Raw genomic sequence first — 18,922 nt, forward strand, 5'->3', positions numbered from 1 at the left:
GCTGCAGTTTTTTCATCACATCCAACTGCTGGCATGTTACTATTTGTATCTTTCTGACTAATGGTATGCAATTTCACTGTTACTGATGTGAGCAAGGCATGGAATATATTCTTTGCAAATCTCAGCTGGGAGAGAAGTAGGTACACTAAAGAGCAGGGCCACTCTGATACATCCAGGTGGGAAGATGAGCTGGCAGGAACACCTTGAAGTTGAAGAATGGCAAGCAGAGCATTCTGTATCTGGGAAGGAGTGCACCAGAAGAGTTGTCCCAAAAGCAGCTTTGCAACAAGCATCCAGGTGAGATGCATTCCAGAGTATGTGGTTGTGATGAAGAACACCATCGGCAGATTGGCGTTCCTCTGCTACCTCAAGTGTGGCTGGAAGGTTGGAGAAGGTTATTTTCCTCAATATATTCAGCAGTTGTGAAACTGCATTAAGAGTTCAGTGTCCAGTTTGGGACTAATTGGTCCTGGAATAACACTGATATGGTGGAGACAGTCATCACGATGGTAGTCCAGTACTGAAACACAGACCGAGGCAAGCTGTAAAATCCCTATCGACAGGGCATTCAAAACTGTGCTGTTCAGGGCATGGAGCAATCCGACCTCATTGACTCTACCCTGAAGGGGTTTCTTGGAGGGGGTGTCCTCCAGACGCGTTTTCCATCCCCTCTTACTTTGCTTCGGGCGAGCGACGCTCCTTCAAGCTTTACGCGCACATCGTTGTACGCGGAGGGAAGGCGAGCGGGAGGCAGCAGCGCCCGCAGGGCTGCCCGCGGCTCCCCGCTCGGTCCCTCACGGCGCGGCGGGAGCGCGGGCCGGGGGCGGCGGCGCCTTTAAAGGCCGGGGCGCGGGGCGGGCCCGGAGGGCGGGGGGAGCCGCCCGCCCGGAGCATGCGCGGCGCGGGGCGGCGGAGCTCGGCGGGCGGCACCGCCGCACTCCCCCGGCAGCCGCGGCGGCAGCCAGCGAGCCCAGCCCGGCCCCGGCGCTGCCGCCGCGCGGGGCCGTGGTGGCGGCCGCCGAGCCCTGATTGATCGCCCGCGGGGCGGCGGGGCTGCGAGCCGCCCCCCAGCCCGCTCTGCGCCCGGCGGGAGAGGCGGCGAGCCGCGGCGGCCATGGGCAACGAGGCGAGCCTGGAAGGAGGCGAAGGGCTGGGCGCCTTCCCCGAAGGGGCGGCGGCGGCCGGGGATGGCGGCGGCTCCGCGGCCCCCTTGCAGAGCCTGGTCCCGGCCGGGGTGGAGGCGGACCTGAGCCAGCTGAGCGAGGAGGAGAGGAGGCAGATCGCCGCTGTCATGTCAAGGGCGCAGGGGCTGCCCAGAGGGAACCTCGCCGGCGCGGAGCCGCCTCCCATGCAAAGGCATGCACGGAAAATCTCCCTTCTCCCGCTCCTCCCTTCCCCCTTCTCCGTCTCCTCGCGGTGGGGCGGGGGGCGAATCGCAATTCGAGCTGGGCCCGCCGCACCCGGAGCCGGCGTTCCATTTTGCTGGCAGAGGGAGGGAAGGGGTGGCCGCACGGGCGCGGGCACCAGGACGGAGCCCGCACCCTCCGGCTCTCCCCACTACAGCGGTCTCTGATAATAGCGGCGGTCCCCGGTTCCGTGGGCTGCGCCCTCCTTTCCTGCCTTGCACTGATCTGGAGCACGGGCAGTTTGTGTGTCGGGGCGGGGAGAGATGTGCAGACATCGTTGTGGTTTTCTGTGTGCGGGTGTGTGCTTTACGGGGCTGGATGCCCCACAGCTCTGCTAGCAGCCTGGGAAGCGGATGGGTTCTGCAAACGTCTGGAGAGAGAATCTTGTTGAATCTTCCAAGGCTTTCGGGCATAATACATTTGCTGGCCATTACTCTGGCAATTCTGAACCTCTGCAACTATCATTCGGCTTCATTAAATAGTCATGGATTGAGGAGGTCTGTTTCAGCCTATTTTTTCACCCTTTTTTTTCTTCTTTTTTTTTTTTTTTTTCCCTATATTAGTTGGAAGGGTAGACGCTAAATAGATTAAATTGCTTGCCACGGTATTCACCATTCTGGAGAGTCATGACTTTACCTCATTGTGCTTTTGCGAAGGCTGGGGTAATTTCCTTCCCCGTTCTTTGCCTGCCTCTCAGCGAATTCTCAGCCCGACGTGCAACAAGCCCGCTCCCCGCCCGGCTCCTCGGGCTGCCGCTGTCCGTGGTGCTGAACCACGTCCCTGCCCGGCGCCGTGTCGCTGTCCTCGGTCCTGAACCCATAAATGGCCCGACCCTATGTCGCTGTCCTCGGTGCTGACCCCCGTCCTGGCCCGACCCTATGTCGCTGTCCTCGGTCCTGAACTCCCTCCTGGGCTAGCCCCGTGTCGCTGTCCTCGGTCCTGAATCCCCTCCTGGCCCGGCCCGGCCCGGCCCGGCAGCCGAGGCCGGCGCCTCTGTTGCTCTCCGACTCCGGGGCTGGGTGTGTTGTTTGTCTTGAAGGGGGAAGCTGAAAGGAACCTCCTCGAGTGTTTCACGGTGCATTGACCTCACCCCACCATACATGCATATTCAGTTTATATAATGTCAGGTTTATATAAGTGAGTTCTAGAAGAGAGGCAAGGAGGGTGGGACTAAATTAATTCTTGGGCAATTATTGGAGTCACTGAGATTATACCTGAGATTATGGTCTCCATTTTTTTGAAACTGGAAGTCAAATCTTCCTGTTTCATGTCTTGCTTAATTATTGATCAGGCATTAGCACTGTGTGTAAAATAAAATTTTTCATTCAATTTAGATCTCTGCACAGCTTCTGTTGTTAATGAGGAACATTAATGAGAAAAAGAAATATTCTTTAGTTCCATGAAACTAAGCTCAAAATTCCCTTTTGTATAATCGTCTATGAACAAAGACACAAGTACTTTGAAACTTACTTTTTACTGGAACAATACCATGAAAAAATAAAGATAAATGTTCTTGGAAGTCATTAGAGTAGGCTGAACTCATTGCAATGTGAATATATCTGCATTTATAAATGGCTACTTTCCTACAAACATATTTATATCAGAAGCTACTTTGATCTTGTTAGCATACCATACTTCCACCCTCTATTTTAAGTAAGGAGACTCTAAATTTGTGAATTACAGCTTTTTACCTTGCGTCAGAATGTTAGCTTTGACTATTATAGCAGTTCCCATCATAGTATCTTCGTGCCTCTCTACTGTAATGAAGTTACTACTTGTCTTGTCTCTTGGTTTGTGGCTTTATTTGCTCCTCTTGCTGTTTGCTTTCTTTGCTGTTGAGAGCTACCAAGAATGTTTGCAGTAATTATCAAGAACCTGATACAAACAAAACCCTTGGAGTAAGACTCTCCTAAGGATTACAGATCACCCTCTTCCAGACTAAAACTGGAAATAGTTTTTTTTTCTTTTTTTCTTTCCAGTCCAAATGTTAAGTGACAGAGTGTGATCAAAAGGGGAATTCTGGCTTTCAGTCCATATAGCTTTGCATTTTGGCAGTGTCCTTATTGTAGCATCTGTTAATTTTTAACATATTAAGTGGATTCTTCCTCTGTGATTTCCATTCTAACATTAGAGTCTATCAATTATTTTCTGTTCTAAATGCTCTCATTCCTGCTCCCAAAATAACCCTAAAGTGTACGAATTCCTTATGATTGCTGGTATCCTAAGGTAATATTTTTTGCAAATACAGGCTTTTTAATAGTAGGTAATATATGTACCAGGTAATATAGTTGCATCTTTACCATCTTAAAATGAATGCTGTACATTCTAAAACTTCTGTAGGCTTTGAGCTTTTAAGTCTTGTGAATTGCAATATGTGCATTTAGATCTAGAGCACCTAAAGTGAACTGTCTAATAATTGTCCTATTATTAAAAAAAAAATAATAAAATAATGAGAATTTAATTCTCAAGGTTCCAGTAAGATGTTTAGGATCTGTGGAAATCTTTCTATCCAATTTCAATTATGTGTCTTCAGAAAATTCATGGGAAATTTCTCTGAAACAAGCAGAGTCAATTTGTAAGCAAGTTCCATTTGTTCTAGCTTCATCAAATGACTCTATAACTGTGCCAGTGTTCACTTCCTGAGGAATTACACTATATCTGAAAGGATTAGATGGCCAGCTGAATATATGACCATCTAATACAGCGGCTTGGGTTTTTTGGTCATTTTTTTCCCAGTTCAATAAGTTGGTCAGAATAGATATAAATAAAATAAATTTTGCTGGATTTTGATAAGAAATGCTAAGAAGTCTTGCTGAGTCGCATTTCTGAAGTATATTTATGGTGTATTTTCTAGAAAAAATATATATATTTTTAAAAAGTTGGCCACTGGAGGATGCATAAATTCATACATATATTTTCTGTAGATATGAAAAAAATTAACTACCTTTGAGTTGCATTGTTACTGCATTTGTCTTTGAAACTATTAATACTGATGAATAGGGCAAAGACATGCCTTCTGAACAGGTGTTTGTAGTTATGGAATTGAAGAACTGGACCAATAGTCCTTTTGTTAAATCTCTGCTCACTCCAAAGTAAGCTTTGATTGGGGTCTAATATGTAAATGAATAGAGATGAGTTCCATGAGTCAAGACCAAAGTGAGAGGAAACACAGCAGCACAAAGAAAAGCATTATGTGAGGAAGAACTAACTTATTTTGTATGTTGGGTCTGGTTTGAAGGCTTTTTCATGATTCAGAAGATTTGAAAGCTAGAAAATTCTTGTCAAATTCTTGTCAAGATTTAGTTTGAGGTTTCTGATATTCCAGTTCAATTAAAATTTTTCAATATCAGTTTGTAGTTGGTTGTAAAACGGTTGTAAAAAAGACTTCCACTCTCAGGTACCTCAAACTAAATGGAACAAGTCCTGGCTTCTGACAGAAGTAGCATTTCTCAAGAAGCTTGTCCTTTCAAGGCTTTTTCTTCCACTAGTTAATCACGCGCTGTCTCCATTGCTTAGAAACATTGGTATGTACAAAGGCAAGACAAGTCAGCTCTTCAGAATATACCTATAGCCTTGAAGAGAATCACCTGGGTTTATTTCCTAGATTCATGGGTTTTAATCTCATTTCAAAGCCTGATATCTGATCAGGTGGAAATTTGTGGAACACATTATTTGATAAAAATGCAAACTGGAGCAGAATTCCACTCCAATCCAGTTATTTTTCTTGCTAATTTCCAAGTTGAATTTTTAAAAATGGTTGGGTTTTTTTGCTTTGGTTTTTGTTTGGGTTTACCCCCTCTCCCACTTCTGTTCTACCTTCACATTGTAAGGTGTGGGCATGGGCATGGTACCCTATTTCTGGACCTGAATTTCAATAGCACTGTTGATTTTTTTCTTCCCGCCTCCCTTTTCACTCTTATTGTTGAATGAAGCTGTCCAAGAATTTGAACATTTACAAACATGAATGCTGACGGCGTACCAGGCTAATAGACTAGTTGAAATAGACTAGTTGAAATGTTTTTCTATGGTAAGCAGTGCCTCTTCAGATAAACCTAGAGTGCTTATCTAAATAATGAGAAATAGAACTGCAGGTAGACCTACCTTGCTAATCAGAATATAATTTTGGAACCCTAGTTACTGGGAAATTTTGATTTTCTGTGCTGATTTTCTTGACACCTTCAAGAAAACACTACATTTGACCTGAGGCCATAGAGAAAACTTCCAAAATTAAGTAATAGAACTAGGATTATGAGTGTGTAGTTTGAATAGAAGTGTATAATATCACATAGTAGAAAATTTTAAATTTAAAATTTTAGAGTATAGTAATATATAAAAAATAAAGGTTTCAGAGCAGAAGGTTGTCCTTCTTCACCTTCTTCTTCATAAGTTTGAGTAATATATATTTAGATTAAAAAATCTGCATTGCAGGGCACAGATAGTTATTGAGTTAAAAATAAAAATAATTTAAGTGTCATTTCTTAATTAAAGAGTTTATCCTAAGAAACCTTATAGAGAGAGAGAGATATGGTTCAATTTTTTTTATCTTGTTAGATTAAAATACTGTGAAACTCACAGTTTGTAAAACTGTAACATAAATAAAAACTAATAAACATCTAAGTCCAAACAAAAAAATACCATCTAACACATTTAATCCCAAACCTAACGAAAAAAAAGTTAAAACTCAACAGTATAAACCTGCTCTTTTAATAAGTAAAAATGCCAAATATTTGAAAGAATTAGATTATCTTTGGGCTTTTCTGAACTATTCTCTTTATGAATTAATCAATGTTGACTGATGCCAGTGGAAAAACACCTGCTCACTTCAGTGGGTTGCACATTAGGGTCATAAGTTTCCAAATATTGTGGCCAATAAGTCTATAAGAATAGGAAAGAATAAATGGAATTGTGGAAGGTTGGGAATAGTTTGTCCTTAACAAGTATTGCTTGAGGAAATTTTTAATTATTTTTAATAACTTTTAATTAACAGAAAAAGTCAGAGATAAGATTATGAGAAATCCTGTGTTGTGAGAATTAAACAGAAAAGTCTAGCACTTAGCTTTGTCCTTTTGTATTGCCATTGCTAGCCATGTAATGGAAACTAAACACTAATCAGAAATACTGCTAAACTCATGGTGACATTACCAATGTAAAATATATTTTTTAATGTGGCTATTGTAGATGGTTCTGCAGACTTCTGAAAAAAGAATCTTTAAATAGTGCATTTATTTATTTATTAGTCAAGGAATGCAGTTAAATCTAGTAAGTGATTGTTTCTTTTGCTCATGAATACCCAAGAAAAAATGTCATGTCTGGCAAACTAGGATCACAGCTGACGGGTTCTCTCAAAGTAAAAAAGTGAAAATTTTATATTTGCAACATTTCTGTGACACTGAAGAGAACCCTGCATCTTCCAGCAGAAGCCTAGTGGTAGCACTGAATAGAATATTTTATTACATCCCTGAGCATTGGCAGCAATGCAACAATATTATAATATTGTTGAGCAACAATATTATTTCCTGTGCTACAGCCAAGTATAGCAACGAGTGAAATACTATGCCATATATAAAGCCATGATCTTGATTTGGGTTCCTACATTCCTAGTTTCATTTTCTCCTGTATGAACATACAGCAAAATATTGTTGCATGGATTTTTCCCAATTCTCTCATGTAATGAGGTGACGTTCTTTTTAATACTGGTCAGTGTGAATTGTTCAGATGATGTTGAGAAGGAGTATGGTAGCTATTTGCAAAGAAGGAAAAAAGAAGGTTCAGGGCTAACTGTGAACTGAAATCTGTTTTATTTAATGGAGAACTCTTCTGATTTGTGAGTAGATGAGTGCCAAAATAAATACTTTACAAAGAAGAATACTTTTGCATAGAAGAAGAATACTTTTTAACGTACATGAATTTTAGGAGTTTAAATAACTGCTGCATATTGAATTGTAAATATATCCAAATTTTGTACAAGTATCCAGAAAACAAGTTCATAAGCATATTGTATTGTGCTTTTTTTTTTTTTTTTAATGTATGGCTCTGCTTTGATCTGCTAATTTTGACACCTCGGTTTCTTTTAGTCTTCTGTCTCCTTGTTTTTTATATCCTGAGGAGCAGGGTGGAGAGTTAATAATTTGTATATCAGTATAATAGAAAGTTCTAGCTTTGATCTCTTTGGAATTCTGAAAAAAAGGATATCTGGTTAAATATTGTTGTATTAGATTACTTTCTAAAGAATAAAACAGTCTATGACTGAATACCTGTATAAGCCTTTAAAGAATAGTGATTATTTAAATACTTTTCACCTGCACCTTGTTATAAGCCTTGGTCTTGAAAATGCTTAGGCACTGAGAAACTTCACAGTGCTACCAGTGCACTTCCAGGGCTACTGATACATCTTATTTTATCTAATTTTTATTCTATCATGCATTATTTTGATCTTGTTACATTTTCTCTTTGCAGACATCCTGAACTTGATACTAGCCGCCATCCCAGACAACCAGGTAAGCCTCCAGATCCAGGACCACCAGGTTTAAGTAAAAGCAGAACAGTAGATGCGCTGAAGACAGAACAACGGGCGCCTGGACGGAGCCCTTCTACTCTCAGCCTACGGGAATCAAAGTCCAGGACTGATTTCAAAGAAGATCAGAAGCCAAGTATGATGCCCAGTTTTCTGTCAGAAGCCAATCCATTGAGTGCAGTCACTTCAGTTGTGAACAAATTCAATCCTTTTGATTTGATATCGGATTCAGATACAACTCATGAAGAAGCTGGTAGGAAACAAAAAGCTGCCCCAAAAGAGCAAGGGAAACCTGAGGAGCAGAGGAGTCCTGCGAAACATCCAACTCAACCACAGTCTCCAAAGCCAGCTGTTCAACAACAAGGACCTGCCAGACCTACTGTCCAACAAACGGAGTCTTCCAAGCCAGCACCACAGCAGCAGCAGCCTGGGGGACCAAAGCAAGTTCAGAAACCAGGCCATGGCCAACCAGCAGATGCTAAGCAAGAGCAAGCGAAACAACCACCCCAGCCGAGAGGACCACAGAAATCTCAGCCACAACCATCAGAACCAACAAAACCCATTCAACAGCAAACTTCTGCAAAACCTTCATCAGGCCCAACAAAACCATCCCCACAGCAACCAGACAGCACTAAAGTGACATCCCAAACAGCACCTCCCCCAAAACCATCACCGCAGCAGCCAGGACCTGCCAAACAACCATCGCAGCAGCCTGCACGGCAAGGAGGTCCTGTCAAGCCATCTCCCCAGCAGACAGGGCCTCCAAAACAGCCTTCTCAGCAACCTGGACCTGAAAAGCCATCTGCTCAGCAAACAGGACCTGCAAAACAACCACCTCAGCCTGGATCTGGGAAGCCACCTCCTCAGCAAACAGGGCTTGTAAAACAAGTGCCACCCCAGGCAGGGCCTATGAAACCACCTTCTCAGACTGCAGGGCCCACAAAAGCCCCAGCACAACAAGCAGGACCTACAAAACCCCCTGGCCAGCAACCAGGGCCTGAAAAGCCCCCACAGCAAATGCAAGCTGGTACAAGTCAACCCACTGAGTCTGCCCCAAAGAAAACCCTCTGCCCTCTTTGTACAACCACGGAGCTGCTGCTGCACACTCCTGAAAAGGCCAACTACAACACGTGCACCCAGTGTCACACTGTGGTCTGCAGCCTGTGTGGATTCAATCCTAATCCTCATATCACAGAGGTGAGTAATTTTCAAACTGATGGTCACTAAGAATTCAGTTTACCTTTGTTGTGCTGAAACATCAGATGTACCACTGTGATAATTTAACAAGTTCAGTAAAAAAATGCTATTTCAGATAACTGCTTATGAGTAAAACAAGGTGAAACTGGAGGAAAAAGAAGAAGGTAATGGTTCTCTGCTCATATAGATTTAGAAATGTGTTCTCATCTCTTTATATAAGAAAAAAGGAGAGACCCTAGTGTGACTTTTGTCTCATTTTGATTGTTCTTAATGACCTGGTGTCTATGTTTATAATCTGACCACAGTATTCATGTTCAAATACATTTTTTGATATATAATTTTTTCTGCTATAAGAACGAATTAAAAAAAAAAATCAGTCTTCATAGCTCCAGTGTGTGACTTTAGGAAGGGATGTGGAGTGGATTTGCTTTACAACTGTGCCAGTGTTCAGTTGTGTTAGTTGAAAGCCTGACTCATGAGTTTGCCTTGGTGCTACGTGGGTTATTTCATTCTTGTGGGATGTTAAGATCTCTGTGGACTATTTCTAACCTTGATTACCATTCTTGCTGTAATTCTATTACACAAAAATGTAATAGAAAGCAATATTAGGGCTTCAAATGAATTTATTTTAACCTGATGTTTGTGGTGGCTTGATTTATTGCTTTTACATATCCTTTATTGCTCTGCATGGGAATAAGGCTTTATGTGACTGTTTGCTCAGCTTCTTGCACATCTTGATATGCTACTTTTAAATTTGCAAAGTAATTGGATTTTATCAATTTATGGAAATTCAAAGAGAGTGGACTTGGCACCAAAGGCTAAGTAGTGATTAGCAGAATGAATATTTGGAAAACTTTTTTTTTTAATCTTGCTGTGGTATTAATTTAGCTGATCTGAGATGAACACAGGAGGAAGTACAGACTACTACTGTATTTTGAACCTGATAAATAATACATGTATATTTAAAATTAAATCAAAGAACTTCTGGACCTGGAAAGGTGCTCTGGATATGGTGTAGTCTAAACTTCTGCTCAAAGTAGTGTCACCTAAAGCAGGTTTAGCCAGTGTTGAATATCTTTAAGGATGGAGGCCTGACAGACTTTCTGGGCAACCTGTGTACTTAGTATCACAATGATTTAAGGCCATTGTTAGCAGCTGGTTTTCTTTCCAGCACATATTTATTTGTGGCTACCTGGTAAAAAACAGCAGACTTTTTGCATCCAGCAATATGATATTTTTTGGTTTTTTTGTTAAAATTGAAAATTTAAGACTGAAAGAGTAATAGCAGTAACCACTGGCAGCACTTTGCTTTGTTTAGGAGTGTGATGTCTTCTTTGAGTTTAGGGAAACTGAGGATTGAGATAGCTGGCACTGAAGCCTGGACTGGAAAAGGAGTGACCTGAACATCTGTGTGCAGAAACTTCAGACCATCTGCAGCTAAGCAGGTGTCAATATTTTAGGGTCTACATGAGGAAAAGTCATTGTGGACTGTTAGTGTAAAAAAAAAAATATATATATAACAGGCAAGAAATGTGACATATTGATATTAAAGTCAACGAGGAAGTTTTATTGTAAACCTTTACTTTCACATTCTGCCAATGCTTTTAGGCCAGAACTTCTTGCATTTACTTGTGAGTGCTGAGTTTTTTCATGTCTGTAGTGTGCTCTTGGAGTCTCTTGAAGCCCCAAGTTTGTCTTCCTTTAAAACCCCAGATTTCCTATGGAATTGGTCAACAACTTTGGTGTGTTCAAATGAAACAGGTTTTGAGAGAGAGTTTCTGTAAGATTTCCAAGTATTTGGAAATTCTGTGAATAACTATTAGTTTCTGAAGTGGGTACTCAGTAAATGTGAAATTCAGGACTTTTAGACAATAAATACAGCTGCATTTAAGACTAACTGATTGCATACATATGTAAAAGCAAATTTGAATTTCATATTAGACATTGAAATAAACACAGGATATGCATTTATTTAATGATAAAGTCATTTCAGAAAATGAAGGTATTGGACATCTAATTTATTCAGCTATTAGTTCCAATCTCCTGACTCCCACTCAGGCTTTTCTCATTTGCTCAGCTTTGCACCACCAGCTGTCTTGCTGCAACTTCATTGTGGGTGTCCTGCTCCAGTCTGCCATTGAAGTGTGACAAAAATCACACCTGACTTTATTACTGAACATTGGGACCAAAGTCAATAGAACCTGCTCCGGCATGGACAAAAAATTCGCTCATTTCAGCTGCCAAGATTCTCACTTGAGTTATTATCAAGTTTTCCTTCTACTTTCTGTTTCCTTTAAGTGTTTAGCTTATTAACAAAAGTTCCTGATTACTTTTTTACATTACTTTACCCGCTTCTTCCCAACTAGCAGGAAGATCATGGTTTGTGACTTGGCTGTCAATTTTCTTGCTTATGGTGCATTTTTTTTCTTTTCACTTCTTGTATTTTAACTTCTCCTGAAGTACTATTGACCAAAATTCTGTGTCTTATCCATGCACCTACTGACTTTACTGTTTTACTTTAGCATTCCCTGCTATTGTTTTGGTCATGTTTCATAATTCTGGAATCCTACATTGTGCTTTTCCCACGTCCTGTATAACTACTGATTTCATTGATTGTGTTAAACAAATTAATTATGGGGAAGAAATAATTTCAAAGTGGATATGGGAAGTGGAAGGTATTTATTTAGAAAAACATTTGACTTTTGTTCTCTAAAATTTTCGCTTTGTGCAGCTTCTGGAATTGCTTTCCTAAGACAGTCTCCTTTCAAGTTTCTTAAAGGGTAGCTCAGTCTCCAAAACTAATCAAGTGAATAATTTTTCCAATGGAGATCTTTCTAAATTTCTGTGTTCTATATTTCTAGCTGATCCTGAAAAGAATTTTACAAGCTTTAAAATCTGGCTTAGGAAGTAGATTGCATGCATTGTAAAACCATTATAAAATGCAGATAAAAAAATTTAATTCATTTTATTAATTTAAACCTCCATTTAAAAATCAGTAGTACATGCACTGTGTCTGTTTTAACTCACTAGAGAGGACTCTGTAACTAAGAGCAGAAAGTGATACCTGTATTGCCATAAGGTCAGACCCCTTGAACTGTTTCTCTGAACCTTCTGACATTGCAGTCCTCCTGGGGAAGAAGGATGGTTGGTGTCTTGCTTTTGTACAGCAGTCTGGAGAGAACAGGCATCATACATAAGTGTTCAGTAACATATGTCTCTCTAATCTGTCTAGGTATTCATACTCCACTCATCACCATGGCACATGACTGCCTAGCAACAGTTGCATAAAGTAATGGAAAAAATTATATAAGCAGGTTTGAGGACTGGTACTCTATTCCATTTGCCTTTCATGTACATCAGAACCTTGTAGGAAGTGTATCTTTTACTACGTGGAGACTTATTTTTGTAATTTTTTACCATTTTATTTTCCCAAACCCACTCCCATGAGCCATTAGCAACAGAAAGCAGCACTTCACAGAAGAAGATTCAGCCCATTAGAGCATTCAAGTAGGAGTAGGCTTTCTGAAAATGAACAAAGGCATCTTGAGGAAAAAAGGCAAAAAGCACGAACTGCTATAGTTAAATCTAAATTAGCTCATACGCTCAGCAGCTGGAGCAAATTTTCCTTCCCTGTGAACTAGTTATTGGAAGATGCATGCAAAACAGACTGAGAAGGGTTGGTTTAAAGGGTAATAACAAAGCCATTGTATTCTTTGTGATGGTCATCTGTAGAGGTGGTGATCAAGTGGAGTGTTAGAGCTGTGAATGTTGGACCCTTGGCTGCGTGTGGAGCCCACCTGGGCTGTGCATCTGTGCACACGTGGATGCCTGTCTTCTTGGGGGTTTTTGAGGAGGGATTATTCCACATGAATTTTATATACATTAGATCATGTTTCATCCATTGTTCTGGAGTTCTTTAAAGAGAACATTTGAAATCAATCTTGAGGCCAGGTATAATTTTATACATAAATACTTAATGAAAATTGTACATTAAAATAATGAGAAGCTGTGTATTGATACAGGATTTTTTGCTATCCAAAAGTTTTTCTGGGTGGAGATAAAGTGAATTCTTAAAAATATTTTATGGTTTCTGATTTTTTTTTTCCCAAATAATGTGTCTGTTCCAAAGCTGACTTATTACTAATGGAAAAAAGAGGAGGGATAAAAATTCCAAGAGGAGGAATCAGAAACCCCAAACAGTTGACTATCTCAAAGTGGAGTGTATGGTTTCTAATCAAGTTGAACTTTTTAATGGATTGCACATTTATTTTTCAGTTCAATATGAAAAATTTTAAACTCTGTCTGAAATAGTTTCTTTTTAGTTATTGTAATTTTTGGGGGAGAGGGCATGTCTATTTTTGAACTTTTTTTTGATAGGATAGAAATTTTCCATATCAATTGTACTACATATTATTGCCTTGATTTTTTTTTTTTCTTTCTTTCTGCCTCTCTTTATTTTTACAATCATATCACAAGATTTTATTTAAAAATATAATATTTTAGTTCAAATCTTTATAATTATTTTTGGTGTTTGTATTTGTTTTTATTAAAATCTGTAGCTCTAAATCTCCTAAGCATACTTGGGCATGAAGTAAGATTAGTAATTAAATAGAATTTAAACAGTCAGAAAGGAATTAATTTTTGTTGTTTTCATTATTATTAGATTGTATAGGGAGAACAATATATAATAATTTAAAATAAGAAAGATTAATATAATTCTTGTGAATCCAAGTAAGTTTTGCTTACACTTACAATAAAATTAATAGAAATTACTCTATTAAATCTTTGTTGATTACATGACAGTAAAGGAAGCTGTTGATTGAAGTATTCCCTGTGGCTTTCAGTCTAGACCCTGCTGTGTTGTAATAATACATGGGAAGTAAAAAGCAACTTGGACTGGAAATTATATATAAACAAGAATAAAACTGACATCACTCTGGGTAGTGACATGCAATAAAGTCTTAAGTATTCTGGTATCAGGGAAAATAGCTTTGAGTTTGTACACCCTATGTGAACTTGGTGGGGGGGGATATAATGGTTATATAAGTAAAGCAGAAAAAATAGGAAAAAAAATCAAAGACCTAAATTTAATTATCAGCTGTTATAGTCATCATAAGTTGTATAGAAATGAGTTTAAAAAAACTCCAGCAAATCCCAAGACTTTTAAACATTTTTCAAAGTAGTTATTTAAATTCCAGTTCTTAACTGTGTTGAAATGAGGTGAAAAGAGTTGTGTAAAACTGATGGACTTTAGTCTGGGTTCAAACTGATCAGAGAGCAGATGCAAACAAGACTTGTTTAGTTGCCATTTAAAAGCCATAAAAGTGTGGAATATTTGCTGTAGTACAAAGAGTACTTGGGATCTTCCAGTGTTACTAACACCGCAATTTCTATGCAAATGGGGATTATTCACAATTTTTGTGATGAAATTGAAGTTAGCATAGTTCTGCCCCTAGCCACAACTTCTGCACAAACATTTGGGAAAATTGTAAAGGTCCTCAAGTAGAAGGGTTATGGAAGTACAGGATACTGTTTCTCTCCATGGAATATTCTTAAACAAACTCCCACATTGTTTCTGTCTTAGAGGAAGGCTGTGTGCCTACAGTTCTGCTTTACTTTAAGGATTAGATGTAGAAATAGCAGTGATGCCTTGTGGTTTTTTCTTTCTTTTTTTTTTTCCTTCTCTTTACATAAGGAGCAGAACATAGAGGCAAAACCCCTTTGTATAGGGAATAGTGTCCCAATAATTTAATTGAGCAATATTCTACAATATGTTGGAGTGTTTTCTCATTAGTCCAGAAAGCTGGCCTGTACAGTTTTTAACGCAAGTAAATAATAAATTAATCTGCATAGCTAAAGATGTCAACTGCAGTCAGCCATCTGTGCCAGTATTGCTGTTGCTCAGCAACTGTAATTTACTACTATGTGAGGCCATGTGATGTGGGATGGTGTTTGCTGGGCAGCCACTGGGCAGGCAGCACAGCCCAGCCCTGCTCTCAGCAGACAGCTTAATCCTTTCCATGATTCGCTCAGTGCAGCTCATGTGAACTTTGTTAACCTTTTCTTTGCCACTGTCTTGATTTGCAGTTGGATTTTTTTTGTCAATCATTCGTGTTTCTGGCATGTTAAATCTCAGTGCAGTTGATGAAAGCAATGAGCGTTTGTTGCATTACTGCATGATGCAGTGCACTGAGCTGTGTTTAAATGTCTTTTTCCTTGCTATGTGCATGAGGCAGCTTAATCATATCCTTGGCTATAAAAAACTAGTTTTTAGATATCCTGAGATACTGACATTTAAAAAAAAATTCAAAATGTTGTTTTCATTATTTTGCTTTATGATTCTAATTATGTAAGCTACAGAATAATAGTTCCCCAAACATTCATAATTCATATGCAAACTATAGATTTTTGTATAGATAATTTAAGTAGAGTAGTGGAGTATGTTGTAAGATTGTGATAACTGTGTAATATAATTAATTCTGTAGTGTTCAGTAGGTTTAGAACAGCTAAGTAACATTTAAAAATGATTTTTCAATATGTCTATTTACAAAGTTTGCACCAGCATTGGTTTAGCACCAAGCTATGGAGCTTGTAACCATTGCTGTGGTTTGTGGAAGGATATAGATTTAGACCATGCTGCTGGCTAGAATCTAGTGTCATGTTTGTGAGCATCTTGAGTCAGTGTTCTCTGGCAAACTCATCACATACCTGAAGGGAAGGTAAATATATATTTTGTAGTGATGATGTATTTGCCTGAAATGAGGATCAGTTGCATACTGTGTACAATTGCTAAATGCTTGGTTTTGAGTAATTACTTTGAACAGTTGAGAACTTATTAATGAAAGAATGGTGTAGAAGAAAAAACTTTGTCTCCAGGATTGCACAAGCTTCTTTAGAAGACATTTTTACTTGTATGTGGATGTACCAATTTAATTTGGTTTGTGATAGTTGTTTTTGGTTTTTTTTCATAACAGGATTTTCTGATTTAGCCTCTTGTCTTAGAGTATTCCACCACACTGCATGAAGCTGCATAAAATCACGTGCTTGAGCACTTTATTTTTCATGTTTCTCTCATCATCTTTGCAAAATTGTCTGCTAAGGGCCAAATCTGGATTCGTCACTGCTCTTTAATATTGTCAGAGACCAAATCAGTTAATGTGTTTTCAAACTAGAAGCTGATTTTGTCAATACAGCTTTGGAGCAGTGTCAGCAAAGTCCATTTTACATACCTATGGTAATGTAAAGGGATGTTAATATTTTATGTATATTTTAAGTTCTTTTTCATAGCAACAAATGACTGTTCTAAATGAGAATGAGACCCATTGACTTGGAATGTAGCTCTGCTCTGCACAAGGACTGTTAACATAGCTTTTGAGAGCCACATTCATACTGTGTACCAGTAATTTTTGTATGAAATGTGTGCAATCTGCAAGTCAAAATTTATTTCTCATGTACTTCTGGAATCATAGAGTCAAGATAGATTCTCTTCCTCCCCTACATCATCTGCAGGGATAGAAATTAAGGATGCCAGACAATGCACTTGGTGACAGCTTTCCTGTTGCTTTTGGTGGGTCTGTGTTGTTAGAACAAATCTCTACAGTTTTTGAAGAAAGGAACAGACACTGGATTGCCTTCAACTTGTTTGGGATAGGGAGAAGGACTGAACTATAGTTGCTATTTTTTACTGGTGTCAACTGTTAGCTTGCCTTTCTTTATGCAGTCATAATCTGTGAAATGTAGTGTTATAATTTTCTTCAAAGTAATTCTCCATGGATGTTGTTAATAAAATACCAAATAAATTCATTTGGTGCTTCAAACTAGAAGAGCTGATGCTATAGTTGATGAATGTGTAAAATACATTTTAATTACTTTTTTGTTGTTCTGAGGGCATACAGTTTCTACAACAGTTAGAAAACAAAGCAACAATTTTCTTTGAGTTTAAATCTGAACAAAAATGCTGCATGAAATCTGTTAGGTTTACTGTCCTAGTTATGGCACTTATTGGTAGGGGTCTCAGAATGAAGAAAATCACTTACAGACTTCTTCTAGAAATAAGACCCAGCTCCCACCCCTACATATTGGTGTAAAAACCAGACAGCTTGGGTTTCTCAGCATCAAAGAGGAATCTCTGTCACAGGCAAGAACAGTGAAAGCTCAAAAGTTCCTCTGGAAACTTTTGCTTTTTAATCCCACATGATGATATTAGAAATGTGGAGAAAGAAACTAGGAGGTCACAGAACTCCTGCTCAGGAACACTTTTAAGGATAGAGAAACATTTTTATTTTAGGTATCTGCAGCAGCACTAAGTTTTATTTAATCTGTAATAGTGTGTAAGAGCATCTGTATTTAATGGAAACCCATTCCTGTCAAAATTTATGGAAAATCTCTGTAATTCTGGTAGAAAAAACAGGCAAATGTTTGATAGAAAACTATATCACATAGCACATTTCATTTTGAACTCCTGCTGTTCCAATCACAGGACTATAGTTTGTGCAGTTTTGCATTTGTTTGAAGATGTGTGTAACCTATAATGACTTGTGCATTTTGGCACTTAATTCCTCCCACTAAAGTGCATGGGAGGAATTTTATGTTTAAACCAGAGAGATGTAAAAAATAATACAGTGAAGTGAAACTTTGTACATTTTTCATTTTTAAGTTCAACTGTAGATGTTGCAAATTCGGTTTTGGTTTTGGAGGCTTTAGTTTCATACCAAGAATGCACATATGTGTATATATGTATATAATTTCTTTAATAATAATAAGGAGAAGATTAGTGGTTGAGGGTTAAGGTTTTGTCTTCTGCAAAAGGTTGTTTTGAAATCTGTAGCATAAAAGTAATGGTTGTTTGGACTCCAAGTAGATAACAGAATCAGACTGGGCAAGCTGCAGATTAAAGACAAACCTAAATGCTTGTAAGTGTAATTTGAATCTGGACACCTTAAATGTAATAATTATTAAAATGACTCATTGTATAGCCCCACCAACTCTGCAGCTTCTTCATTTGAGGCTTTGAAGGTGTCATAGTGACTTAAATTTAGGTTTCCTGGAGGCTGAATGAGGACAGGTAGGCACCTGTTATTGCCACAGCATAAAAAGAAGCAGAAGCAGTGAATCCCTATGGAAAGCAAGTTTTCCAAATATCTGTAGGAATCCTTTGAGTAGGGGGAAAAACCATTCCTTGCTTAGGTCCATTAAAAACCTCCTCACAGGATCTTGTCTTTCTCCACTGTAGAGCAAAGCAAACCTCCCTAATATAAGAAATCTTAGTTACTTTGCCAAAGCCAGACAACTGTGACAGCCTGGTCTTTGATTACACTTAAGCCATAGAAAACCCTAAAGGATTAATCCAGAAATGGTATTAGTATGTATCTAATTAAATTATGTTACTAATATCTAAAATCAGGTAAGGCAAGTGATCATTAAGCAAACAAAATGGGAGTTAAACTAAATGTAATCCTTGCTCAAGTCCTCTGTAGAGGTCTCAATTCCTTTCATAACTCAAAGCAGAGTTTAAACATGTGTTTCAGGTTTTTTTCAGTTGTTTTCACTTTTTAACAATCATTTGTTATATGGTTTGCCAGTAGAACAGAGAATTGTTTAAACAATCTAAAAAAATTGTGCTGAAAATGGAAGATAAGTGCAGCCTTATTATGAATGGAAATTTACAGCTGAGGCCAAAATTTGTCATCGCTTTGTGAAGCTGCTAGTAATAGTGAACTTATATTCCAGAGTGTGTGTTCATACCATGTTTATCAGAATAATTCAAATAACTGTGTTTTAGGGAGCTGCATCCAACTCTTAATTT

The 18,922-nt window shown here is 38.9% G+C and overlaps 1 protein-coding gene across 5 annotated transcripts in view; it reads left to right on the forward strand.

The window, feature by feature from the left end:
* The first annotated feature begins 1,092 nt into the window (after positions 1-1,092).
* PCLO (piccolo presynaptic cytomatrix protein) overlaps positions 1,093-18,922 on the forward strand; it is a 319,301-nt gene continuing 301,471 nt past the window's right edge. For all 5 annotated transcript variants that reach the window (XM_054272240.1, XM_054272259.1, XM_054272249.1 and 2 more), the window contains exons 1-2: positions 1,093-1,356; positions 7,863-9,117. In XM_054272240.1, coding sequence (XP_054128215.1) covers positions 1,115-1,356; positions 7,863-9,117 — 1,497 coding nt within the window. In that variant the 5' untranslated portion in view covers positions 1,093-1,114. The remainder of the gene's footprint in view (positions 1,357-7,862; positions 9,118-18,922) is intronic.

This window comes from Melozone crissalis, unplaced genomic scaffold (assembly GCF_028551555.1).
Source record: "Melozone crissalis strain CALT ecotype California unplaced genomic scaffold, PUWL_Pcris_2 ptg000004l_1, whole genome shotgun sequence".
In the NCBI taxonomy this organism is placed as follows: domain Eukaryota; kingdom Metazoa; phylum Chordata; class Aves; order Passeriformes; family Passerellidae; genus Melozone; species Melozone crissalis.